Here is a 26,526-nt window from a genome sequence, read left to right as displayed (position 1 = left end):
GGTGAGAGACGGTGACCAGCTCACCTCACCGCCTATTTTGAAAGACGCGGTTTGCCTTTAGTTTGAATTTGGTGTCTTAGGAAGAAAGGTGTCTGTGTCTATTATTGTTATTTTATTATTATACCTAACTCACGTGCAATACACGTGTTATCAACAGATAAACACATTTTCAAATTCAACTTTTTTTTTTAATAATTTCAAATTCAACAAATCTTTTTTAATGTTTAATGTTTAAATTAATAAACTTTGTATCATAATAGACTCGACTCACGCTAAGCATTTTTAGAGGAAGCAAGCAAGGTGATTAATGGCAACGAGAGTATTATCGTATTGGATAGGGAAGAATATCATATCTAATTCTTCTAAAAAAATAAATTGAAATGTTTTAATTTTATATTAAATAAATAAGAGATATTGAGATATTTATAAGTGTGAATATTACATATATTATCAAATTAATATTTTGAAAGAAAAATAACAATCTCGTGACACAACAATTATAATAATAGTCGGTGTATAGATTTTATATATTATTATTTAAATATATTTATTTTAATTTATTTTTTAATTTTTACTTTTACAGAGTTATGAAGTTACACTCTATGGTTAATTAATACTGCATAAATACTATGTACTAACACTACCTCAAATATAAACCAATCAAATAAATTATTATTTGCGGGCTCCCTTGTTTTTCTTGCTTTTCTTTAAATTACTTTTTTTCCTATGTGCTTGGAATTAATACCCACGAATTGAATTTAATGTTGAATTGTATTATAAAAGTTTTTAATTAATTTGTTTTTTTTTTTTTTGAGTAAGAAAAATATGCATGCTATATTTTCTTTGATGGTGTTGAGTTGTTCACCATTTATATGGAAGTCTCATAAAAAGAAAGTTTTGTGATTTTTCTAATGCCAAAAACATTGGGTATTAGTGGAACTGTGGGTGATGGGAAAATTGTTTTCTAAATTTTGGAAAAAATGCTTTTTAATATTCCTTCCATTTTTGAAACTTGCCATGCATTTCAATGGAAAAGAATATGATAAAAATGGAATGAATTTTAATAGAATAAAGACATATATATATATATATATATAAATATACACATAAATGCAGCTAACCTTATTTACCATGTCTTTGATTAAAATTGTCCAATAAGAGTTCTTGGAAGTAATTAATCTAATTTATTAGCATTAAACTCTGCTCTCGATAACTGAGAAAGGCAACTAAAAGTTTTTAAATGGATAAATTAGTGTTTCTCTCTAGAGCTGGTTGCCAAGGGGTCCCCTTTCACCTGGACCCACGGCTCCAATTACTTGAAAGTTATGGCAGTGGTTAGGAGCTGGTGAAAGGGACTGAAAATTTGGATAACTGATGTTAAATCAAAGGAATACAACCCAAGATCATCAATTCAAATCTTAAAGTGCAAGCAGTCTTTATATCAATCAGGTAAACTAGGTCAGTTATAACCATTAAGAATAGACACCCTTTGCATATATTGTCAAGATGAATGATCAGGTCAAGCAACTTGCAGATGAAAGCAATGACACCCATAGTAGAGTTTATGGCATTGCATTTAGATGAAAAGATTGGAATAAATCTAGAATTTTGTGATACATGCTTTGCTCAAGGCATTTAGCAAACAATTAATCCTTTTACTGGCTAACTAGCAATATATCAGAAATAAGCAGTCTTAAGATCTAATTATAAAACTAGGGCACCTATGGACATAGATATGTTTGGCTCCCCAGAAAAAAGCAAATGGCAAATGATAATAACCCTGCTTGCCTATTGCCAAAATGAATGATCAGGTCAATCAGATAAAAGGCATCAAGCAACAGCAACCATAATAGATATTATAGCATTGAAGTGAAGTAATTTCTAGAATTTTGGATACTCACACCCGAATAATTTTGAACAAAAATAACATGTTCCAGTCAATTTCAAAATAACAATCACAAATCAATTCAACTGCAGCTCATTCTCACAAGCAGGCCTGAAAAAATGCCAACTAGAATCATGAAAAGCTGCAAAATAATCATCTGAAACTGTATTGGTTCTGAATTCATCAGTGAATCTTCGAGCAGCTAAGATGTGTGTGACTGACTCAACGACAGATGAGTCCATAAATGACACTTCCGGCTCATTGTACTTAAATGACACATGCTGCTCATATGTCTCAAAGCTATTCCCAAACAATGCTACCCGATTCAATGACTCAATGCCCCAATTTGACTGTAAAAGATTGTTGTATAACTCTGCCTCACAATGTGGCATGAAGAAAAGTGTTGGCTTCATAGCTTGCCGCCTACCTTGTTCATTTAGAGACAAAACAGAACATCCAAGGGCTTCTAAAACACGAGATTCATTAGCAGATAGAACTGGATCAAACACCTCAATATCTCCAATCCAACTGAAATTTCTTTTCATTAAAATTGCAAGGCTAAGCTGAAGTCGAGGAGTTTCATGAGACTCAATGCTGCCAATACCGTATATCACCATCTGCAGTTTCAATTCAGATCCCAAAATCCTATGAAAGTGATTCAAGACTTCTGGACATTGCATTTGATCCAAGAATGTCAGAAAAAAACGAGAGTTTTCAACTCTCTTCATACAGATTTGTATCTTATTCAGAAGCTTTGATTGCCTCACAGGATCAATTTCAACATCAGTTGGAACCCATGGCTGTTGTTCTTGTTGTTGTCCTTTCGCTGTTGTTATTTTTTGGCAATTCCTTCTATGTCTACCCCTACGAGGTAAAACAATAGTCCACTCTCCATTTTGAGTATGATTATCAAGGGTGAGAACTTTCGCTGAAGCAACCATTTTGAAACAAAGATTCTCCTTTATCTCCTACACTCCAAAACCACTTTTTCCCCAAAACCAATGAAGTACAATCACGGTTGAATCCTGGGGAGTAGCAGGTGCTGAAGGATACTACATCAACTGTGGCAAAAATTGTTGCTCCCAATTGTAAGAGATATTTGTACCTATTATCATTATTGTAAAAAAAAATCCTAATCAGATGTAAATAAAGAAGTTTAGTTGGAGGAAAACAACACAAATACACAGGCAAGACATAGCTTGCAGACACACATTCCAAAAGTTGAATTGCATTCATTATTTTCTTTCTTTCTTTTCTTCCAAAAATTGATTCAAAGTGTCCAGATGTGGCCCCCCTTGCATGCATCACAAGAATGCTAATAGATTAAATAGGTTTGATGCCACTAGGAGATGGGTACATATGCACATAACAAAGGCAGCAGCTGCGAGCCCATAATCGTTTTAAGGATGAATATATTAACTGCATAAAAGCAGCTTCTTTTTATTGAAAATTTGATTATGACTAGTTTATTTATAAACATGTCCTATAGTTATTGCATTTGAAATTTTCTGAGCAAGCACAAATTTTTCTAGACTTAGAGAAACAAAGTGAGCAAAAGTAATAAACAAAATAATTTCAAAGAAATTTCTGATATGATGCTTGTACTTGACAAGAAACAACTAGGTGTCTATGGCACCATGCTTACAATAAAGTAATCAAGAGATATACAGAGCAACAGGGGAGGTCATAGAACATTTTGAAACCGGGTACCTTACCTTTCTTTCAGAGAAGAGAGTTCACTATTTATCTTCATCTTTACAATTTATTATTACTAAGTGCCTTGAAAAAGGGGTTGCTTCATATAAGATTGAGATATTGAAAGACTCATCATCAAGTATGGAAGAACAAAAACAATAAAACATTTAGTTTTGCTAATTTGCAAATTGTTGATCAAAAGCCAAAAACTAAAATTAGATATCAGTCTCGAAAGCTAATATTATAAAGTTAAACACTCATGGGAAGTTTATACCTGTAGCCTTCTTTCCCATACCGTATAACTGACTCAAATGATCAGAAGGAACACTTCCAACAATGTTTGATAAATGAGCAGAATTTATCTCACAAAAGAATCAGTTCCATGCCAAAATACAGAAATCATGAACTAATCCCTAACAACCAAGCAGCAGAGTAACAAAACTCAAGTACTGAAAAGAAGTAAAAGAACCAGGACAAAGGCGCAACATAGATTGAGTTATGCCCCTCCCAAGGTGTGTTCAATTACTGTAGCTTAATTAATCTCTTTCCCTAAGAATTCTTATGGAAAGCTGTGTCTTTTTCCCCCTATTTTTCAAGTTCTACATATTGAACTTGCAGTATTTAAGACCCAAGAATTGAAGGTTAAAACAGGAACTACCCATGATATTCCACAAAATGAAGACAAACAGAAAACACCCATCTTCCATCATCAAATCAGAATGGCAAAATTAGATAAAATTCAATCAGAAAAACAAACTATTCAATCTAAACCCATCAAAACTCAGAACCCAGATCAGAGAATCAAATTCATGAACCAAAAACAAAAGAAAATTAAGGGTCATACCCGTTTGATGAATTGGATCAGAGGAGAAGTAAAAAAAAAGGCAAGTTTTACTAAGCAGCCTCCTGCTCCTAAATCTCGCGGGGCTGAACCCGTGTGGCTGCGCTGGGAAGGTATTTTTTATGTTACAACTTAAAAATTCTTTATAGACGCCCGTGTTTTTTAAATCGTATTCAATGTTGTCATCCAACTTTTTATCTGTTCAGTTTGATCCCTCAATAAGGCCAGGAACAAGGACATACGTAATACGTGCAAGCGGGCTCATATTTATAATGTGGATCGGTGACGATTTTACACTGCACAGTCTAGATTTTTGTATTTGTTACGAGAGCATCATATTAGTGAAATTTTAGATATATTCTTATACCATTTATCATAAACACACATTTTCAGCATAAATAGAGTAAAATTTTTATAAATTAATGATTTTGATTAAATAATATTTTTAATTGATCTTGATATGAGATCAACATAATTAATAAATTAATAATTTGTTAAATTTATAAAATAATATATTAAAAATCATATAAATCTCACTTAATATATAAATTAATAATTTTTATATATTAAAATTAATTATACATATATATAACTCAGTTCGAAAGTTTTTCTAAAATATAATTTCAATGTTACTTTTTTAAAAAAATTTATGTCTTTTTACATCAGTTTTAACTTTTTTTTAATGTCTTTAAAAGTTCTAATGTAATGCTATCATATTATAAGAAAAAATTATATAACGTGATTATTACTTTTAGATGTAATTTAAACTTTTTATATTATACTCACATAATGATTTACGCACCTTCATTCGTTATTGTTGATTAAAAAGATAAAGAGTTATTTTATTTAAATATTTCTGTTTGAATTGGTGTTCATAAAATATATTAAGCATATATGAGATGTAATTTTAACTTGTTACAAAAATGAATAGAATCTTATTAAGATTAATTATATTTATAATTATGTTTTAATTAAACAAACACTTAAAATAAAATGATGATAATTTTTTAATTTAATAATTAAGTAATAATCTTATTATCCACTACTATTCATGTGATCACAATACAATACAATACGCATACATATTTATGAAACAAGACTCACCAATTGAAAAAAAAGAAAATGCGCGAGTTCTAGATGAGGAGAAGATGGAGCCGCACGGCGGGGTGTTCCAGATATACGGTAATGTATGGTGATCCACAACAATAACCGTCACGTCAAGGTGGGGAGTTACAGAGAGGTCCTCCGCAAATAACGCAGCAACAGCACCTAGCTTCTTCTACTACTCTTAACTCGGAGTATCACCACCCTGCTCCTCCATAGATTTCGCCTAATGACGGTAGAATAATAATTCTCAAGTATTTTTTGTTTATGACTTTGTGTTGTTTTAGTTTAGATTCTGAATCATGACGTAGAAATCGCACTTAGGCTTGAGAGGTTTCATGTTATGAGTCAATCTTATATCAGATTATGATAAGGTAGAGTTGTCTTTTATACTTGTAAAGGAAATATTCTTCTTTTAAACAATATAACTGCTTATGGTAACATCTCCAAAAATAATCTTTAGAGAGAAAGACCTTTTAGGAAATAAATGTCCTCATTTCAAACATAATAATGATTACTTGTAGAATATTGTAAAATTTCGTAAATTCTTTATAAAAGATGAATAGTTTGTAGATTATTAGGCTGTTTCATGGGTAAAAGTATATTTGTAACAAATCATATAGAACTACCCCTATGACTTGACAATGGCATATCTTGATCTCTTTATAATTAATTTCATATTAATAAAATACTTTTTTTTATGACTCAGTGGTTGCATATATGACTTTTAATATATCTTTTGATTTTGATGCAAGTTCTCTCAGTCTGATTTATTGTTATTATTAATGTTAGATCAGATATAACCAAATATTAATTGATTCGTACAGAAACATCCACTCAAATACCGCACGAACTATGCATATTTAAACAAAAGAACGTAAATCGTGACACTTTGCGCTTAGGTTAGGGTTGGCTTTATGAATTCTAGCAAACAAGTTATTTAGGCTCCGTTTGGTGCTTCTGCGACTTCCGTTTTGCTTCCAGGAGAAAGGAAAAGCACGTTTAGATACAAAAAGCACATGGAGCTTAAATTGAAGAAGATGACAAGCCTGCATCTAAAATTCCAAGCGTCATAGTCCTACAGAGCATCAAGATCAAATATGGGCAAATGCTAAAATTCCCACTAAATAATTTCTGAACCAAATAACTTATTAAGTCTGGAAAACAAGCCTCTGTGACTTAAAATCTGCAATTTCCAGCAAAAATTACAGTCTAGGATTCAGTTTTCATCCCTTCTTATATTAATTTATTTTGCTTTTACTGACTTTTTATAGGACTTTGGTGGGAAGTCATCAAGCCAACTAGTTAGGCAACATAAATATTGTGATTTACTTTATCTGTGTTTCCTTTAAATAATGCATAAATTGTCATATTTTAATCTTAATTTTTTATATGAATGAGACTCATATTCTTCACATTTGAGTTCTGAATATTAGCATAAAGCCTTGCATGTGAATGTTGATTCAGAACTAACTTTTATAAAGTTCTTTACTTAGGTTAGATTACTTTATTAGATTATAATTATATAATACATGTTTAGTTCTATAATATAACTGCAATGTTGCACTTAAGGGACGGGAATTACCCGGATACATACTTGTATCTGACACTCATCAGCAAGTTCGAGTAACATAGTCTCCTTTTGTTACTTAAACAGATATGAAAGAAGAAAGAAAGTGGGAGGATATGCCGAGAGATTGTTTGATCAATGTGTTTGGAAAAGCGGGCATGCAGTCACTGTTGTTGGGTGTGCCTTTTGTGTGCAAGTCATGGCATGAAGCCAGCCTTAATCCTTTGTGCTGGACGAGTCTTATTTTTCCTAAAATTGATGAATATTATTGGTATGTTCCCAATGATTCATTTCAAGGAAGATTGATGGATACACATATAATTGAGGAATTCTCTGCTACTGCATTCATAAAGTCCATAGTGGATCAAAGCCATGGAAATGCTACTACACTTAATTCTCCCAGAACCCTGTTCAGATGAGGCACTGGAGTATGTTGCAGACAAGTAGGTTTATGCTAAATTAGCAGACAATTTGCTAATTTTTTTATTAAATTCTTGAACCTTTTTAATCTTGCCTAAGAATTTTGCATTTGTCTACATGTAAATTTTGGAGTAAATTGCACCTGGCATTCATGATCTTTGTATAATATTTCATTTTCGTTTGCAACCTTTAAACTTAATTTTTGGATCCACAATCTTTTAAAAATGCTTTAAATTTATCCATTCCATCAACTGTCATTAAAATCCGATGATATCTACTACCATAGTGTCACATGGACGTCTGTGTGATGTCCGCACAGCAAAAAAAGTTGAGATTTATGCCATGCAGATGTTCATATGGTGTTAAGGTGACATATACGGTTAATTGTTAACGATGATTTGACAGAATGAATGAATTTGAAACATTTTTAAAAGCAATCAGATTCAAAAGTTGAGTTTTTAAATGTCACATCTGAAAATGAAATATTACACAAAAGTCATTGATGATTGTTGCATTTTACTCAGATTCTGGTATTTCATGGCTAACAAAGCAATATTTTCTTTCCCAGGTGTCCTGGCTTACAGGCAGTGGGTCTACCTTCCTTCTCAGGCTTTGGGCAGTCACTCATGATTCAAGAACTGATAGGGAAGTTCAAGAATTTGGTGTACTTGACACTTTTTCGTTCACATAATTTAAAGGAAGTCCTTGCCCAGGTCAGCCTCAACTGCCAGAACTGAGGAAGATGAGGCTTTGGCTATTGTCACTCTACTTCCAAAGATTGCACACCTGTTTCTTGAAGGGGCATCTATCGAACGAAAGAATTTAGTGACAATTCTGCAAGGCTGCCATCAACTTGTCTATTTAGATGTGAGTGACTGCATAGGCTTTGATGAGGATGATGATGAGATATTGGAGCTAGCTTCGTCTATCACTGCATTCAAGTGTAAGGGCTCAAGACTTTATTATGACTCTGATGAAGACTTTCGTTTCAATGATTATGACCCACTTATATCAAATGGTTACTGCTCTGACTCAGTGTTGGAATGTATTGGTATTGTGCCTAGGATTTGATCTATCATCCAATATATAGTGATAAATTTAGATTTCATATTTTTTAGTTCTTGTTGGACTGTCTGTGGAGTGGTTTGTAACGAAGGCATTTGATAAACAATTATGTGTCAAAAACAGGTAGGACTTGTATCCCTTATATTTGCCATTGCAGGCAAGGTTGAAAACTCCTGTTAGTTGGTTATAATAATATTGTCTAAAGGGTAACAGTATAATAAATAAATTAGTTGAGACAAACATGACAATTAATTAATAACGAAGACAATAGTTACATGACATAATTAATACGGTTAACTATGATATGTAAAATTCATTGATTTAAACATGTTAGCTTATTTAAACGTGAATAAATAATTCAATAAATAACTTCAAACGAGTTAAATATGTTGAGTGATATCAATTGATATGTTTATATAATTAATTAAATATATATAATCATATCATACAATTGTGTCAATTCGTATACCACATGAATATTTATATATTTTAAATGAATTGACACAATTATAACACACATATAACTATACAAAACTCAAACTGACTTAACTCGAATTGATGTTTCTATTGTGGTAACGGTGGTATTAAAACTGGCAAGTTCTAATTGCAAGTTCTTTTGGATCAAGGGTAAAAGTAAGAGATGAGAAAGGTTGTGGTGCAATGCAAATCAAAGGTCCAATATTAAACATATCAATTTTGGGGTTTTAATTTTTTTTTACCATTATTTTTCATAAAAAAAGTAATTTTTATTTTTTAATAAAATTGTAAGTGATTTAATGATTAAAAATTAATAAATAAATATAAAGTGAAATTGAAAATACTTTTTAAGCGATTTTGAAAATATTTTAAATGATCAAAATTCAATTTTAATGGAATTTATAATGAACTCATAAATACTAATTAAATCTATAGATTTATTACAAAAAAAAATTTATGAAAGCATGATTTAGGAATACAATACTAAGCTTGAAACAATAAAGCAATTTCATGCCGTATAGCACTACATATCACAAAATTTGTTGTAAAAACTTGCATATGATGAAAAGGAAAAAAAAATCCAACCATATAGTCGAAGAAAAGATTTTCTTAAAAAAATTATACACTAATATAAATGGTAGAATGCAACAAATTTTGAGTATATGTGTATAAAATTTATTGTAGCAATACTAATGAGAATCATAATTAAATAAATAGGCAAATTCTATGAGGCTATAAATTTGAGTATAAATTTGAACATTGAGAATTAGGAACAACTAAATTAGAGAAAAATTTAATTAATTTAGATCAATTAATATTATAAAAAGAAATGGCAAATAACATATATTTTTATAATTAACACTTTGAGGATGGAGAGATTCAAAATCTAACTCTATGAGCCGGATACGTCATGTATACGTGGACTTAAATATTAAGTACATATAATTATTATTTTATTAAAGTTGGTAACTTGCCAAAGTAATTAGTTTTGAATTGTTTCGTCAATTTTGTTCAAAATAATAACCATTACTCTTTTTCAATGTTTTTTACTGAGCCCTAATTATTTAAGATTTTTAAATTGTTATTTCTGTTAAATTTGTTTTTTTTTCCATTAACATTAGAGCAAGATGTTTAATTAAAATTTGATTAAAATACTTGGAAAATCCCTGTACGTATGCATTTTGTTTAATTTAATCTTTTTATTTAAAATCGTACCATTTTAATCTCTTAATTTTGAAAATTACTTCAATTCAATCCTTCTCTCTAACGGCATCTAATTTTACCATTAAAATAATGATATCAGCGCTGACATCTGTGTCGATGTGGAACATTTTGATGACGTGGTACCTACATAATGACATGGTATGTCACGTGGCACCAATTATGATAACATGGTAGTGCTTAAATATTTATATTTTTTAAATATTTTTTTTCATTTAGTCTCTCAATATCTCAATTTGTTTAATTTAGTCTTTGTATGATATATTTTTGTTCAATTTAATCCTTATGACATGGCATAAAAAATTTTTTTAAAAAAATTTTTATCTGCCACATGGTACTAACATGTCAACATATTAGTGCCACATCAACATTATCATGTCATCATAATAGTACCACGTGACACTACCATGTCATCACGTTGATGCCGCGTGGCATGCCGCATCATCAAAATGTGTCACGTTGAAGTTGATGTCAATGCTGATATCATTCTTTTAATGGCTAAATTAGATGTCATTAGAGGGAGAGACTAAATTTAAGTAATATCTAAAATCAAGGGACTAATATGTTATGATTTTGAGTGTAGGGACTAAATTGAACAATATATATGAGTATAGGGACTTCTCAAGTATTTTGACATTAAAATTTCGTTTCGTTTGATAGACTCTTTTGATAATTAGTTTTTGGTTCCTATTTATCCTTTATTTTTTATTATTATTTTGTGAAAAAAATATTAATTAAACTCAACATAACTTATTTCTTGTCAACCAAGATATCTTATCATGCTTAACATATGATAGTTGCCCCTAAGATCCATTAACTTACCTAGTTCTACTCAATCCCTTATCAAAATGTAAAACAGAATTAAGTTTTTAATTTTGATTTAGGATTATGATTTGTAAATATATCCAAATTAATGATTTATATCTTTTTTCTCTTAAGTTGGAAGCATAAGTTACAAAAATACAAATTATATGAGGTTAGGATTATGGTCTATAAATATATTCAAGTTAATTATTTGTATTTTTTTCCTTTTGTCTTTTTTGTTTCTTTGAGTTGAGGAGTATTAGTTACCACAATACAAATTATACGAGCTAAATAGAGATAATTTAATAAAATAGAGAAAATTTTATTTAAAATTTTTCTTTTTCTAGCACTAATAATAATCTTGCAATATTATTGCTAAACATTAAGAAAATGCTAGCAATCTTGTTGCTAAACATGAAGAAAATCGTCGCTTATTCGTCAAGCAAAAGTCTAACTTCTTTTAAGAGATTAAGATATATGATTTCTTTTGTTTTTTTATCTTTAGAGCTTATTTTGTCTAAGCACATACCAAGGTAAATATTATACCTAATTATTTGTATAAAAAGTGTGTTCAATTGTCTTCAAATCCAAGGAGAGGTTTTAGGAAAAACTCAAAATATTCCTAAGTTGACTATATGAAAGTTTGTTGTTATTTTTTGTTGTAATTTTTTTTATAAAATTAAGTTTTGCTTATGGTTATCATCAAAGAGATAAAAATTCATTAAGTAAATAGATAAGATAATAATGTAACAAAGATAAACAGCCTTACATACAATTAGTTTAGAATCTTCAAAAGGAACTATACTCATCAACAGTTTTGAACTTTATTCATAAATAAACTTCAATTGCATAGCATGTATATATTTTTTCAAGTTTAGCAATCGTATCATTTTGTTCAATTACAAAAAAGATATTGAACAGTTGTTTAGAGCGAAATATATGATTTTTAAATTAGAATTTGAAGTCACTTAATTTTATATTGAAGGATTGTTATAGTTAAAAAAACAATGTTTAAAAAAAATTAATTTTAGAAAAATTGTCAAGTCGGTTTGATAAGTAATCTTAATGTTGTAGTTTATATTGTTAATATCAACTCGTATGTAGATACATTATATTTTGTATCCATAATGTAATATTGTGGAATTAATTTTAAGCTTTATTTGTTTATTGATTATTAATTTTTAGTGCATGTGTTTTGCACATAATGCACATGCATTGCACGTAAAAGAATTAACATATAAATGTAATATTTATAATTATAAAAAATAAAATTATAAATTATAACTTTTAATGTTTATTTATTCTTTGTTATAATGATAATGTCTTATAATATCACACGGTTTGCATACTAATAATCATGTTTTTTGTTGTGCATATGTAATGACTTATATTACTTTAGCATTAACAATTGTTGTTTGTTACCTTATACCACCACCACCACTTTCTCATGTGCCACTAACTATTATTGTTATGCTTTAATTATTACTTTTTATTAGCATAATATAACACATGTTACACGAGCACACGTATATTCCATGTTAGCAAAGGCGTTTGTAGAGAAATCATCAAGCTAGATTTTTTTAGTTGAGTTTGTTAGTTTAAGTTAATTAGTATTAACTTTGTTTAATTATTGATTAGCTAATGTAATTTTAATTAATTTTTTTTAAAAGCAATGGTAATATTCTTTATTCAATAAAGAAAAATCAATAGGGTTAATCTTGATGTATAAAAGTGTAGAAGTTCCTTAAAAGTGTAACAAAAACCTGAACTCAGTTCCAAGAAACAAAACAAACACAAAAAAAAAGTAAGCAAGCCTCAACATTTTCAAACGAAGGAAACAAATCTTAGTGAGAGCATATATAAATAACAAGTGTAAGTTGGCACTTACAAAGAGAGAAAAAAAATAATATACCCCACATTTCTAATTTTTAATCAAAATTTCAAATAAATCTAATAGTTTTTGCAATAGATATTTTATTTTAAAAAAATATTTTTCGTTAAATACATAAGTCTAACCGTTAGTCAATTATTAATATTTTTATTTGTTTGATGACATGATAATATTGAAAAGATAATTTTATTTTTTTTATTAATTTTAAAAATTACTGTTTGATTTTTTTTGCAATAAAAAAAAAGTCAAGAGAGATCGGTGCTCCCTAGGAGAAGGGTGGTGCTTCCCTTCTTTGAGGAGCACCGATTGGTGCTCCTTTGTTTAAGGGTGCTCCCTTCCCTTAGGTGTTCCTTTCCATTGGGAAGTACTTATTGCGGGGTGGTCGGTAGGCGCATGATAGCATCATTAGTCGACCACATTGTTTGAGACAAAAAAAATAAGAGAAAGAATAAAATGGCATTTTAGTTGTTTTATTATTTCTGTTAACTATGTTTACACTCTTGGATCGAGTGTTTATTTCAAATATTAATAAATTTATTTAAAATTATAATTAAAAATTAAGAGATGAGGTATTTTATCAAAAAAAAAAAATGAGAGTCCCTTGTACAAAAGTAACAGCCATATGGGTCATCAAAGTTGATCCCAAAAGTCAGACTATAATCTTGGATGAGTTAGAAACTATAAATATCTCCTTTGACTTTTGTACAGAAATATCATAGTAAAATTCCTAATTTTTTTTTCTTTTCTCTTCTTGACACAACCATTTTTGTTGAAAGTTTGTAGATTCTTGATTATTTTTCTGCTCCGATACACAAATTCACATGGTATTAAAGTATGGTTGATACAAATATGTCCAATGACTTTTGCACAAAAATACAACAATAATACAAATAGTAATAAAATATCCAATTTCCTCCTTTTCTTCTCTTTTCTTGACACAGTTATTGTTCTTGAGGGTTTATAAATTATTGATCATTCTTTTTTTTTTTATGCACAAATTCACATGGTATTAGAGCGCGGTTGATATTTTCTTGATTGGAATCTGAGTTTTTTTTTTACCAAAAATTGTCATAATTTTTCATTGTCCATCTTTAGAGTTCTTTGAATTTTGTTTCTAGATTCAATATTCTTTGTTTTTGTTTTTATCAAAACCTTAAAATGACTAATTCATTATTAAAACCACAAATTTATCAACAACAAAAAATACTTTGTCGTCATATTACCTCCTTAATTTCAAATTGAGAATAATAAATCACAAGTTATGTACCTTAAAATGACTAATTCATTCTTGAAAACGATAAATTTATCAACAACAACAGATGCTTTCACATATTACCTCCTTAATTCCGAATCGAGAATAATAAACCCCAAATTGTGTACCTTAAAATAATTAATTCATTCTTTAAAACCACATATTTATCAACAAAAGATATTTTGTCGCCATATTACTTCTTTAATTTTAGATAAAGAATAATAAACCTCAAATTATATATCGTGCGATAGTTTATATACTATAGTATCGAAATTAGCCTTTAATCACCTTTGAAGGAATCATTCAAGTAAGAGTAAGAGCAAAACCAAAAGTGTAAGACTGAACGTTAGTATATGTTGTTTTTGCAATATATTATATATAACACTTGCCTTGGGTGTTGTAGTCATGCCCTGAATTTAAAGTGTTCAACCCTTCTTCAATACTCTAGCATGTCTCACCCTACAACTAGAACCTTTTGGAGAGTACTATTGTCTGCGCCCAGAACCTTCTGGAGACTGTTATTGTCTAGATTGCTCGATAGACTTCCACAAGCTTCTTGTACTTGGCTTGTTTGACTTGTTTAATTTGCTTGGTACTTTGGTACTCTATACCTTAAACAATTTGGTCATTAGTAGCACACTACCTTGGGCTCGGCTCAATTGACTGTCCACTTCACTTCTACTTGGACAGTTACCCTTTATATCATACTTGTAATTCATTAGTGGTTAGTTGTATATTATGATGTAGTTGCAATGGATAAACTTGTTTTTTGTTTGACATTAGAATTGTTGGGTTTTCTATCAATAGGTCAAATAATTTTAAAGTTGTTAATTTAATACTTTTAATTTGGTGTTCTAAATGTTGTAATGAATGGGAGAAGTTTATTGATTTTAATGGAAATGTTATGTGTCGTTTAATTTGGTCTTTAATGTTATGTTATTAGACAGTTTTATTAAATTAAATCTAATAAATTGATTTCATCTAGTGAAATCTTACTTAAAAATTTTATAAATTTGACAACATTATCTAAATATTTTAATTAAAACTTATTTTTGTATAATATTTTAAACCCTTAGTAAATATGAAATTTCTATTTATTAATTCATATATATATTTCAAAAAACTCAATAAAATTCTATTTACCATTTAAATTTAGAAACTACGATAACATTTTACATGTTGTAAATTTAATATTTAAAAGTCTACTATTATTTAACAATTTAATATTAAGTTTTTCAGTTTATCAAATATATTTAACTTCTTAATGTATTAAAAATTTCAATTTATGAAACAAAATTAAGTCAAACGAACTTAATATATTTAGCTTAGCCATTTCCCCAACCAATCATGCTATAAGGTGCATCTCATTTTTAAATAAAATAAAGTTTATAATCATAAGATATGTTCTACATATAAAAAAGAAAAACTTAATTATAAATTAAATAAAAAAGAATACTCGGGTTGACTCGTTTGGTGGAACTCACGACCCGACTTCGAACTACACGGTCAAAAACAACCCTACAGTCAATACTCTCTTTCCCGCTCCCAAAAACCACCAAAACTGAAATTTTGGGTTTAGGGTTTTAATCCAGTGCTCTGCAACTCCACTCTCTTTACTCCGCCTTACGATTTAGGATTGTCCTCCAGGGTTTTCACAATGATGTACGGTGATCCACAACAGCAGCAGAACCAGCCGCCGCCGTCCCAAGGTGGGGAGTTCCCAAGAGGTCCTCCGCCACCGCCTCCGCAAATGATGCGGCAGCCCTCAGCTTCTTCTACTACTCTGAACTCGGAGTATCACCACCCTGCTCCTCCTCAGATTCCGCCTTATGACGGTAGAATAATAATTCTCAATTTCTTTCTCTCTTTTTGTTTTTTTACAATTTTGTATTCTTTTAGTTCAAATTATTGAGCATTATAAACATTTTTTACAAAATAGTTATTTAATTCTCGAAATTCAAAGCTTAGGTGCTTGCATACCTGAAAAAAAGCTGAAAATTGGAGGAATAAGGGGAAAATTGCACTTAGGACTGAGAGGCTTATCACCTGGGTTAGGGTTGCTGTGGGAATTCATAAAGAAAGCAGAATTGCTGGTGGAATTCTAATAAACAAGTTATTTAGGCTCCATGTGGTTGGTGCTTTTTCTAATTGCTTTTTGCTTCCAAAAGAAATGAAAAATGCGATCAGATACAAAAGTAAATAATATTTCTGGAAGATTATAGATAAAAGGATATAATTTTGTTTATTGAACAAAAGCAACTAATGAGAAGCAAGTTTTCAAGAAGCAAAAAGCAACTAACAGAAAGCAAGTTGCTGAGGCATCAACCAAATGGAGTCTAAGTTGAAGAAGATTACAAGCTTGTATGTAAAATTCTAAAGATGCAGTCAGGATCAAATATGGGCTACTGCCAAAATTGCCATAAAATCATTTCTAAACCAAACATGTAATACCTAATACCTTGTAACTTATAACTACAGAAAATAAGTGTTTGGGACTTAAAATCTGCAATATCAAGCAAATATAAAGTCTTTGTTCTTAGAACTTAAGAGAATGAAACCTAGTTATATGATTAATGTTGAGTTTCTCTGGTAAGATACCATATCAGTCCAACATTAAAGAAAGACCACAACTTTGGAGTTTTGCATTATCAATATTTGCTTGAGTTATCTTGAGCTATTGATTGTCTGTATTAATTAAGCAATACTGGAACCTGTACTTTTGTGTGTGTGTTTCTAAGTTAACATTAGTGATTACCAAGGAACCTTTTCCTACCAAATTGATATGTGAGGATATTTTGAAGTTCTTATACTATAGGTTTTTATGCAGTTTGCTGCTCATGGTTGTAAGCCTCATGGATTTACACTTTGAGGTTCAATTTGCACCATGAGCCTTGTCTTATGGTAAGCCTCTAGGTCTAAAACTATGGCTTCATTCAACTGCATGTTTAGAGGATGATTTGCAATTTACTTGAGATTTGGCTATCTCAAATTTAGTTCTGATAGATTCTTCTATTTTTTTAAAAATGTTTCTTTCAGCTCATGGTGACAACTTTGCTGCAAAAAGAATGAGAAAGCTGACCCAAAGGAGGGCTGTTGATTATACAAGCACTGTTGTGCGATATACGCAGGTGAATTTCTCTTGTTTGGTTATTTTCATATACTTTTAGACATATCTTCATAGGTGGTCACATGGTCAGAATTGGGGAACTCATTGACACAGATTCTAATGTTTGTTGTTGGATGGCTTAAATGTCGCTTCTATCATCCTTATGGTTGATGTCCTGCTCTTCACCAACATGGTGGTTGATTTCCTCTATCTAGAAATCAGCCTGCTTTTTTCTGCCTTGAGTTTTTGCTCAAGTTCCTTGTTCAATTTGTTTGATTGCTGTAATTTAAAGTTTATAGTACTTTCTAGCACCTTTCTTACCCATAATTCTCCCTGTATGATAGCTTATCTTTATGCTTAAGATATCACCTATGAAGTTGTCTTTCATGGTGGTGCTGGAGAATCCGTCCTAATATAGAGGCCAATGGTTTTAATTTGTTTCAATGTCATTTATGTATGGTGTTCAGCTGTACTTTTTTGTGCTTCATGGGACAAAGTTATATCCTGAAATACTTATTATGTTACGGTTTTTCCTAAATGCCCAGACTTAGCTCCAATTTGTTACTTTTTGGACCACAACTGACCAAATATACCTGTCATCACTAATTAATAAATGATTCGTGAGTAGATCCTATTAATACAGATTAAGTGTGTATTGGCCTATATTGGTCCAAAAAAATAATGGAGAGTATCTCAACCCTAGTTTTTGCTATATCTGTGTTTATTTTATTTGAGATGCCAAGTTCAATCCTTTTTGCCTTTTGAATCTCTAATTGAGTTTTACTTACTTGTAATCTATTATGATGGATCTGCAGATTCGCATGTGGCAACGAGATTCACGAGACAGGACAGTATTGCAGCCTACTCCAGCAGCAGCAATTGATGTTAGTGAACATGCTTTATCTTTTTTCTCTTGTTTCCTGGATTATGAATTGCCCGATGTAAACATGTATCATCTGTTGCCCTTTCGTGCAGGTGTTGCCCACAGCTGCCTATATAGATAATCCATCCACCAGCTTTGCTGCCAAATTTGTTCATACATCTCTAAACAAAAATCGGTGTTCAATAAATCGTGTTTTGGTGAGTTAGATTGAAATTAAATTTTGCTGTATTCTTATCATTTACCTGGTTGGTTTTCTTTCATATTGCTTTTCCTCATCTAATTACATTTCACTAGTTGTATGATTGATTGCTTAAGTCTTGCTTCATGAGGAGGAAGTTGTTGGATCTTTTCTATCGGCTAATGATGGCTTAAAGGTGACTTGGCATGTGACATTGGGCTCAATTTTTTGAATTAAAAGGTTCCCTAATTAGCTTTTCCAATGCTAGAAATGAAAAGATGTGTTATCTTAATGTGTTTCACGTGATTAGATACTTGTTCACTCAAATTAACTTTTAAAAGTTTATGGTTACCTTTGTTTATCCAAAAAATTGAAAATAAACCAACAATTGGGTATTAGATGGATGCAATCCATCCATCCATCCTTCTTGTCTTTATTTATTTATTTATTCATTGTCAGCTTACTGTAAGGTGCAGTAGGTAGTGATAAAAAATAGAAGCGGCTGTTTCTTTTTCTACTTACATGTTTGCATGTCTTATCTTGTGATACTTTTATTTATTATGGCAGCTGACCCTATTTTGTGGAAGAAAAGCTTAACTTGTTATTATTGCTGTTGATGATACTTCTTCGAATTGCTTATGACTCTGTGTGTAGGAAGGCAGTGGGTGCTATTGTTGGTTTTCTGCTTTATCTAGAACAACAGAATGTAGTTCCCCCCCACCTCTAGAGGAAAAAAAGATTTAGGTTCTTGTTTTATGTTCCTAAATTGACTGAGCTATTATGCTTTGAATTTTTATTCATCTTAGTGGACTCCCACGGGCAGACGTCTCATCACAGGTTCTCAGAGTGGGGAATTTACTCTATGGAATGGACAATCATTTAATTTTGAAATGATTCTTCAGGTATATTTCCATTAGTTGTGATGTTTATCTTATTTAATTAGGATTATTCATTAGAGAATCCACATTGACAGCTTTTTTACCCTTTTTTTCTTTAAAATTCTTAGGCCCATGATCAAGCTATCAGGTCTATGGTATGGAGTCACAATGACAACTGGATGGTTTCTGGTGATGATGGGGGTGCAATAAAGTACATATTCCCAATATTCTTTGGCGCTATTAGCCTTATTTCTTTCATGCTTGTGAATATTTGTTTGACATAAGCATATTTTTTATGCTAATGTGAGTGTGTATGTGGGGTTTACCTTTAGGTATTGGCAGAATAACATGAATAATGTTAAGTTCAATAAATCTGCTCACAAAGAATCAGTTCGTGACTTAAGGTACCTTTTTAATACTTCTTCTTTTCCTGTCAGAATTTTATCTGTATAGCATTTATAAACATACCCTTTTAACAGTTTCTGTAGGACAGATTTAAAATTTTGTTCCTGTTCTGATGATACTACTGTAAAAGTGTGGGACTTTGCCCGGTGCCAAGAGGAGCGTTCTTTAACTGGTAATGTTTCTGGACTACTTATCAATTATAAGAATAAGTTTGTTTCCCCTACTTTGAGTTTTCCTAATAGCATACTGAAGCAACATAATTTCTTGTCTCATTGATTACTCTAGTTATTGTGCTTCATGTTTGCAGTTTGATTATAATGTGTTTGTACAAAGTTATATGATATTATTACCTTTGGCTGAAGCATTGCCGTCTCTAACAAAGATCACCAAAATATATATCAGTTTGTTTCTTTAGCACCCTAAAGTTTAGGCCAATAAGTTCAAAATCTACTATCATGTATCTATGTATCTATCATCCATGAATTAACCTAAGAGTTCCTTACATGGTTTGAACTCAGGCAGGCCATGGTTGGGATGTGAAAAGTGTTGATTGGCACCCTACAAAATCCTTACTGGTTTCAGGTGTGTCTCAAGTTTATTTTTGAGCTTCTTTTACTTGGTATTTTGGCAAGTTTTCATCATCATGCCTTGCTATTTGATTGGCCTTTCCTTAGGTGGAAAAGACAACCTCGTGAAACTTTGGGATGCTAAGACAGGGAGAGAGCTTTGCTCATTGTGAGTACACTATCCTGGTAAAACTCTATAGTCAAGCTAACAATTTTAATTATTTTGAGAAGTAATGCAAGTCTTGTGCAGTCATGGCCACAAAAACACAGTACTTTGTGTCAAATGGAACCAAAATGGTAATTGGGTGTTGACTGCTGCAAAGGATCAAATCATCAAGGTAAGCACCCTCTTCCTCTCTGCAAAGCTGTTATTTAATTGATTGGAGTATATGTTTTTTTTTTCCTTTTTTCATATTCAGGTTAACTTTTATTTTTCCTTTTCAGCTTTATGACATCAGGGCTATGAAGGAGCTTGAATCTTTCCGAGGCCACCGAAAGGATGTGACTGGTTAGTCAGACTTATTCTAAGTGGAACTTTTTGTATGGATATTGCTTAAAACTCCTGACACATCAGATACATGCTTGACTGCTGTGAATTGTTCACCACTGTGATACAGCTCCTGAAAGACTGGGATGATTGTGGCATATAGTTATTGTTATGCTTGATCATTTTCGTTCTCTTTCTTGCATGACTTCAGTAAGGATGATTCTTAAACATGTTGATTTCCAATTTTGCCAGCATTGGCTTGGCACCCATTCCATGAAGAATACTTTGTCAGTGGGAGTTTTGATGGATCCATTTTCCATTGGCTTGTTGGGTAAGATTTCTGATTCAGAACATCTTGCACTGGTTGCATTACTGTATTTCCTCATTTTGTCCTTTCCTTTATGCTCCAGGTTACAAAACTTATGTGGTTTTGAATGTTTTACTTTTATTTTGGATGTTTGTCTCTCCACTGATATATTTAGGGTGGATTATGAGTTGGGGTGTTACAAGACCAAATATGAGAAACATCAAAACATTTGAAAAGTTCACAGTTTATAGACCTTGATGGAATTAAACTCATATTTATAATTATAAAGGCTGGATAATATCATAAGGGAACAAAACTTTTTGCTAAAAGCAAATTTGCTATCTTTTTATATTATATTAATTTTTCATATTAAAATTGATTTCATGAAGTTCATCTGTCAGTGGTCATTTGTTTACTGTACGCATGTATTAGATACTTTATCATCGTGTGTTACAAAGCTAATTTGATTTTTCTTTTCTTTCAAGTATTAGTTATAATATATATTGCTGTGGTTTTGAATTAATGATTTTGTAACTTACAATTACTAAAGATCATTCTGATGTACAGGCATGAAACTCCCCAGGTTGAAATTCCCAATGCCCATGATAATAGCGTGTGGGATATTGCCTGGCATCCTATTGGATATCTTCTATGCAGGTAAACTCAGTCTAGTACTGTGCGGTTAAATCGGCATTCTTCTTGGTGATTTCCTTGTAGTTTTATGCATATCATTTAAAAATTAAATGATATGTTTAAATTTTGAGATAGGAACTGAATGCAGTTGTTTGAGAATATCTGCAAAACCTGAAAATAGTCTTTGAATTTGAGGGTCAAATGCACAAGAATCATACATGGATTGAATGCTTAAATGCTTGTAGGTCTGAATATGTTGTAGATTGCATCATATTTGGATTTTTCAAAATGATAATGAGAAAAGGGATTTGTTAAGTTAATCATCATTTTAAGATGCTGCAGCATTCTATATTCATTATTTTAAAATTTGTTTGATGGCTAAATGTCTTGGTATTGAGGGATATGAAAGTATGCGCTGGTTCATGATGTGCTAGCATTGGTGCTGAAATGGCATAGCACTGTAACACTGAAGAGCCATTTGGATGGCTGTGGAAAGTCCATCGGACATGCTCTTATAACTGATAAGATTCTGTGGAACAAGAATACATAACTTTGTGATTAGTGTTACTGTTTTTCTGCTGCTTTTGAGCTAGGGCATCTTATATGTTATTTGGTTTTCTGTTGTTCTTTTCCATACTAGCTCTATTTGGAACATGAAACATGATTTGTTCTAGTCTATAGCATTATGCTGATAGGCATATATGGTTTTATCAATCCGTAAATTATATATCAAGCCCATCTTCTGGCATTTAACTCATTTTTAATATGCAGTGGTAGCAATGATCACACGACAAAGTTTTGGTGCAGAAATAGGCCAGGAGATACTGCTCGTGATAAATTTAACATGGGTCAGAACCAAGGTTTTGCTTTTTGTCCTGCTCTTTACTCTTCCCTGTAATCTGGAAAAGAAAAGGAAGAAAAGATGATGTTTTCGCAGTTGTTTGTTTTGTCCACTTTACCTGAATGATTTAATTGTGTGATACTCAATGGATTTCATGTAAAACTCAATGTTGTTCTGTAAATATGCTGGAGCATTATACTTTGTTCTATGCTTAATGGCCCTGTGAACTGTATCCAGGCTATGGTGAGCAAAACCCTGTGCTAGCTGGTCGTATGCCTGGTAATTTTGCAGCACCTGAAGGTCCAACAACTCCGGGACCATTTGCTACTGGATTGACTCGAAATGAGGGAACAATTCCCGGTGTTGGAGTTCCGATGCCATTATCAGTTCCATCTCTGGATGGATCTGCTCAGGGGGACCAAAAGCAGCCTCTTCCAGGTTCCATGCCTTTCGGAGCTCCTCCTCTTCCTCCTGGTCCACATCCATCTCTTCTTGTTGCCAATCAGCAGCAGGGATATCAACAAAATCCTCAACAGATGCAACAACAGCAAATGCCTCCTATGCAAATGGCACCTCCAAATATGTCACAGCTACAGCCTCCATCTCATATGCCCCTGCTTCCACATCCTCATTTACAACGCCCTCCACCGCAAATGCCTCCAATTGGTATGCCTTCACCTGTCCCATCCTCAATGTCAGGATCTTTGCCTCCACCTTCATCAATGCCAACATCACATCAAATGCCTATGCCCGGTCCAATGGTATCACATTTACCTAGCTCTACTACATATTATTCCTTTTTGTAACTTTTGTTTTCAGTTTCAAATCAGTGGGGCTCCAATTAGTTATAGTTAATATTTGTTTTCAAATAGGGAAGATGTTCTATTTTCTATGGTTCGTTTGCCCAACTTGCTGCAAACTTGGATGGCATGTATTTCTGTTGAAGCTGGGTTTATGAATGTGGTTTGCAAATGAACCTCTTGGCGTAAATTAAAAAAATTATTCAATCTTTTGTTTGAGAAGTGGAATAGGAAAGAATTTAATTTTCTCGCATATGGTACTGCTAGAAGTTATGTATGGTATCCTGTTTGAATATGGCAATTTGCTGATGGAGTGTAATTTGCATATTAGTTAGGCAGGCAGAACTAAGTGTTTCTTGCAAAACTGAAGCAGTTCTATTTTTGTTTCCCCTTTTAATAGAACAATGAGTTAAATTGAAAAGCTGCAGTCAAATTTTTTAACCAACGATTAATCTTTTGGAAATACTTTCTGCTTGATGGTCTTCTGTTGATGTAAATACCCATTTACTTTCTGCATGCAATAGTATCCTAGGGACTTTTTAATTGTGTAGCTGGGTTTGATTTTTCTGTAAATGTGTGGTGCTAAGATCTTTGTTTAAGTTCAATCTTTAATGGAGAAACTCTAATCAAACCTATTTCAAAATTTTAGGGTATGCAAGGTACAATGAATCAGATGCCTCCTCCAATGCCACAAGGCCATTTTATGGGCATGAATCCAATGCACTCAGGATCCTTGCCGAACAGTGGTGCCCCTACAGTTGGAGGTTTTCCAAATGGTATGCAAAATATGCAAGGAGCAGCAAATGCGGGTGGAGGCCAAATGTATCCACAGGGTGGTGCATTCAATCGTGCACAGGGTGGACAGATGCCAATGATGCCAGGGTTCAATCCTTACCAGGTAAATTAGTGAAGGTCCTTTGCTGCTGTAACGTCGTTCGCTCTCCTTGTCTGTCCCCATATTATCTGCCAGTGGCTGGATTTGCAGCCACAATCCATGGTAGAACAACAATCGGAAGCATTTAAGTGGAACTCAATTGGTAGTGAAATGAAAAGCTATAACAATCACCTCTCTCTATCTCTGAATGTGCTCTTTGGTTATGGTAAAATGAAAAAGCTTAGTTGAAAACTATTCCTACAATGACTTCTGAAATGCTCGCACTTTGGCTTAAAACTAATTTGATTGAATGATTCTTGCTTGATCTTGTCTGGACCGTGAATAACCAACATTATCCTATTTTCTAAAGGATATGAAGCAATGTTCAAAATTCCACCATTTCTTTTGCACTAGATATTTTAGGGTTTTCGATATTGTACATATTTGATTCTACTACCTGGTTCATATAGCTCTCCTGCACTGCATGCAACCTCATTCTAGGCTTGTATTTTGTTAGTTTACTTGAGTTCTGAAGAAGCTAACTTGTTATACTTCCACTTATTGCAGTCTGGTGGTCAGTCTGGTCTGCCGCCTCCACCACTACCAGGTCCCCCACCTCATGGTCAAACACCGCAGTAGACCTAAGATAGAAGAACATTTTACAGTCATGCTGCCATCCGACTGAGTGGAAAGCATCATGTTTCCTGTGTATTCCTTTTAGTTTTTTTTTTTTTAAATTGTTTTCGGCTTCCTTAATATTGACATTTTCTTTGGACTTACTGGAACAGTCATTGAGATGGCATCACTAAGCAAATGGTTTTTGTTGATTTTTGCTATAATGTATATTTAAAGAATGCTTGAAAGCTTAATCCTCATTTTGCTTGAGCTTTTCAACTTTGTATATACTTTTGGCAGCTTGAGTTCATTTTGAGTTTTCTTCCTCTTGTTCTTACTTAAATAAGTTTGAACATAATTTAACATTAATGATTATCTAGTTTGGTAATATGCATGTTTTTTCATAAATAAATACATTGCTAGTGTTACACTTTCACACTTCTAATTTCAAAAACATTTATTAGGTGATGATTTGACTTATATGTTTTATAATTTTTGTTTTTTGATATGAGATTTTTGTTGTATCGATTTTATCACATAGAGAAGAGGTGAGAAATTATCTCAATTGTATTATTTCTCATGAAAAGATCTCATTTCAATGAATAATTGAGTAGGCTCTGATACCATTTGTTATGAGATCATAAAATATATCAAGATTGATCTTTTTTTTTTTTTTGAGATTTGAGATTTTTGTTGCATTAATTTTGTCACACATAAAGGAAAGAGATATATTATGATGGGGATTTATCTTGATTTTAATATTTCTCGTGAAAAGATTTTATCTTAGAGAAAGTTTGGTAGGTTCTGATACTATTGGTCATAGATCATATTTTCAACTTAAATTATGTTTATTAAGTGAAAGAATACGTTTACTTATAAATTCTAAATTGAAATAATTTTGTAAAAAATAAAATAAAGATAAATAAAATGAGACGGAGAACGTAGCATATAATGTATTTTAAAAAAGTATAAATTATATTAAAAAATTTTAAAAGATAAAATAAAATTAGGGTTATTAATGATGATAAATTTATTAAAAATTAAAAAATCATATATGAACATAAAAAATAACATATAAAAATTTTAACATAATACAAAAATAATTCAACTGTTTATACTTAATTTCATTTATTATTGCATTTGATAAAAATATTCTTTCATCATTTTTATTGAAAATTATATCACTTATCAATGATATAAATCACTATTAGGTAAGATATTGACTCTTTACCAAAAATGATGATACCATCGCATGATTTGCTAGTCACTTATTATACAAAAGATTATAACTACGTAAGCTACCGATTTCTTACCAAACATAATTGTTTAATAATCAAATCAAATTCAAAATAGATTTCCTTTACCAACTTGACATTTTGAATTAAATTTGATTCTTTCGAATTTAGTTTTTTTTTTATGAAAACTTACCTATGAAAAAATAGACTAAAATGATTTTTAAGAGTAAAAAAAAGTACAAAAAGTTACAAATTGAAAGTGAAGAAGCATTTTTTACTCAAAAAACATATGTATTAGATAGAAGAATGTCTAACTTAAAATTTTAGAATTCATTTCATCTCTTCTTGACGTAAGTTTTTTGGTGCATTGATTTTTTCACATATAGAAGAGAGAGAATATCTACTTTGATGGGAACTTTTCTCGACTTTAGTATTTCTCATAGAAGGATTTTATCTTAATAAAGAGTTAAATAGGCTCTGATACAATTTGTTA

The 26,526-nt window shown here is 31.5% G+C and overlaps 2 protein-coding genes and 1 pseudogene across 3 annotated transcripts; 2 read left to right on the top strand and 1 right to left on the bottom strand.

The window, feature by feature from the left end:
- Positions 1–1,836: 1,836 nt before the first annotated feature.
- Positions 1,837–4,547, bottom strand: SRR1 (sensitivity to red light reduced protein (SRR1)). Its single transcript, XM_021441362.1, has 2 exons — positions 4,425–4,547; positions 1,837–2,990 (listed from the first exon to the last, which is right to left on the bottom strand). Exon 2 carries the CDS (start codon positions 2,824–2,826, stop codon positions 1,963–1,965), a length of 864 nt encoding a protein of 287 aa, XP_021297037.1. The 5' UTR covers positions 2,827–2,990; positions 4,425–4,547; the 3' UTR covers positions 1,837–1,962.
- A 2,637-nt stretch (positions 4,548–7,184) lies between these two features.
- On the top strand, positions 7,185–8,586 carry LOC110426420 (F-box/LRR-repeat protein At3g48880-like; annotated as a pseudogene).
- A 7,151-nt stretch (positions 8,587–15,737) lies between these two features.
- FY (Transducin/WD40 repeat-like superfamily protein) lies at positions 15,738–25,084 on the top strand. Of its 2 annotated transcripts, XM_021441499.2 has the most exons (19): positions 15,939–16,060; positions 17,053–17,126; positions 17,262–17,353; positions 18,147–18,215; positions 18,307–18,411; positions 19,199–19,294; positions 19,399–19,481; positions 19,603–19,674; positions 19,750–19,847; positions 20,198–20,257; positions 20,350–20,410; positions 20,492–20,579; positions 20,686–20,749; positions 20,981–21,059; positions 21,603–21,692; positions 22,440–22,528; positions 22,747–23,270; positions 23,959–24,207; positions 24,751–25,084. In XM_021441499.2, the coding sequence occupies exons 3-19, from the start codon at positions 17,291–17,293 to the stop codon at positions 24,820–24,822; spliced, it is 1,962 nt and encodes a 653-aa protein (XP_021297174.1). In that variant the 5' UTR covers positions 15,939–16,060; positions 17,053–17,126; positions 17,262–17,290; the 3' UTR covers positions 24,823–25,084. The 2 variants fall into 2 exon arrangements, with proteins under 2 accessions (XP_021297173.1, XP_021297174.1); XM_021441498.1 differs by lacking the exon at positions 17,053–17,126 and having other exon boundaries at positions 15,738–16,060.
- The last annotated feature ends 1,442 nt before the right edge of the window (positions 25,085–26,526 follow it).

Source organism: Theobroma umbraticum, unplaced genomic scaffold (assembly GCF_002168275.2).
Source record: "Theobroma umbraticum cultivar Fairchild unplaced genomic scaffold, ASM216827v3 scaffold_55.0, whole genome shotgun sequence".
Lineage (NCBI taxonomy): Eukaryota > Viridiplantae > Streptophyta > Magnoliopsida > Malvales > Malvaceae > Theobroma > Theobroma umbraticum.
Note: the sequence above shows the minus strand (reverse complement) of the source record. Positions and strands in the feature narration are given on the sequence as shown.

What these genes read in the sequence shown, in the direction of transcription:
- FY (XM_021441498.1), top strand. Translation starts at nt 15,883, where the DNA reads ATGATGTACGGTGATCCACAACAGCAGCAGAACCAGCCGCCGCCGTCC. An exon ending in TCAGATTCCGCCTTATGACG is followed by an intron (nt 16,061 to 17,261) that starts GTAGAATAATAA and finishes TGTTTCTTTCAG; the next exon opens with CTCATGGTGACAACTTTGCT. An exon ending in CAGGGTTCAATCCTTACCAG is followed by an intron (nt 24,208 to 24,750) that starts GTAAATTAGTGA and finishes CACTTATTGCAG; the next exon opens with TCTGGTGGTCAGTCTGGTCT.
- SRR1 (XM_021441362.1), bottom strand. Translation starts at nt 2,826, where the DNA reads ATGGTTGCTTCAGCGAAAGTTCTCACCCTTGATAATCATACTCAAAAT.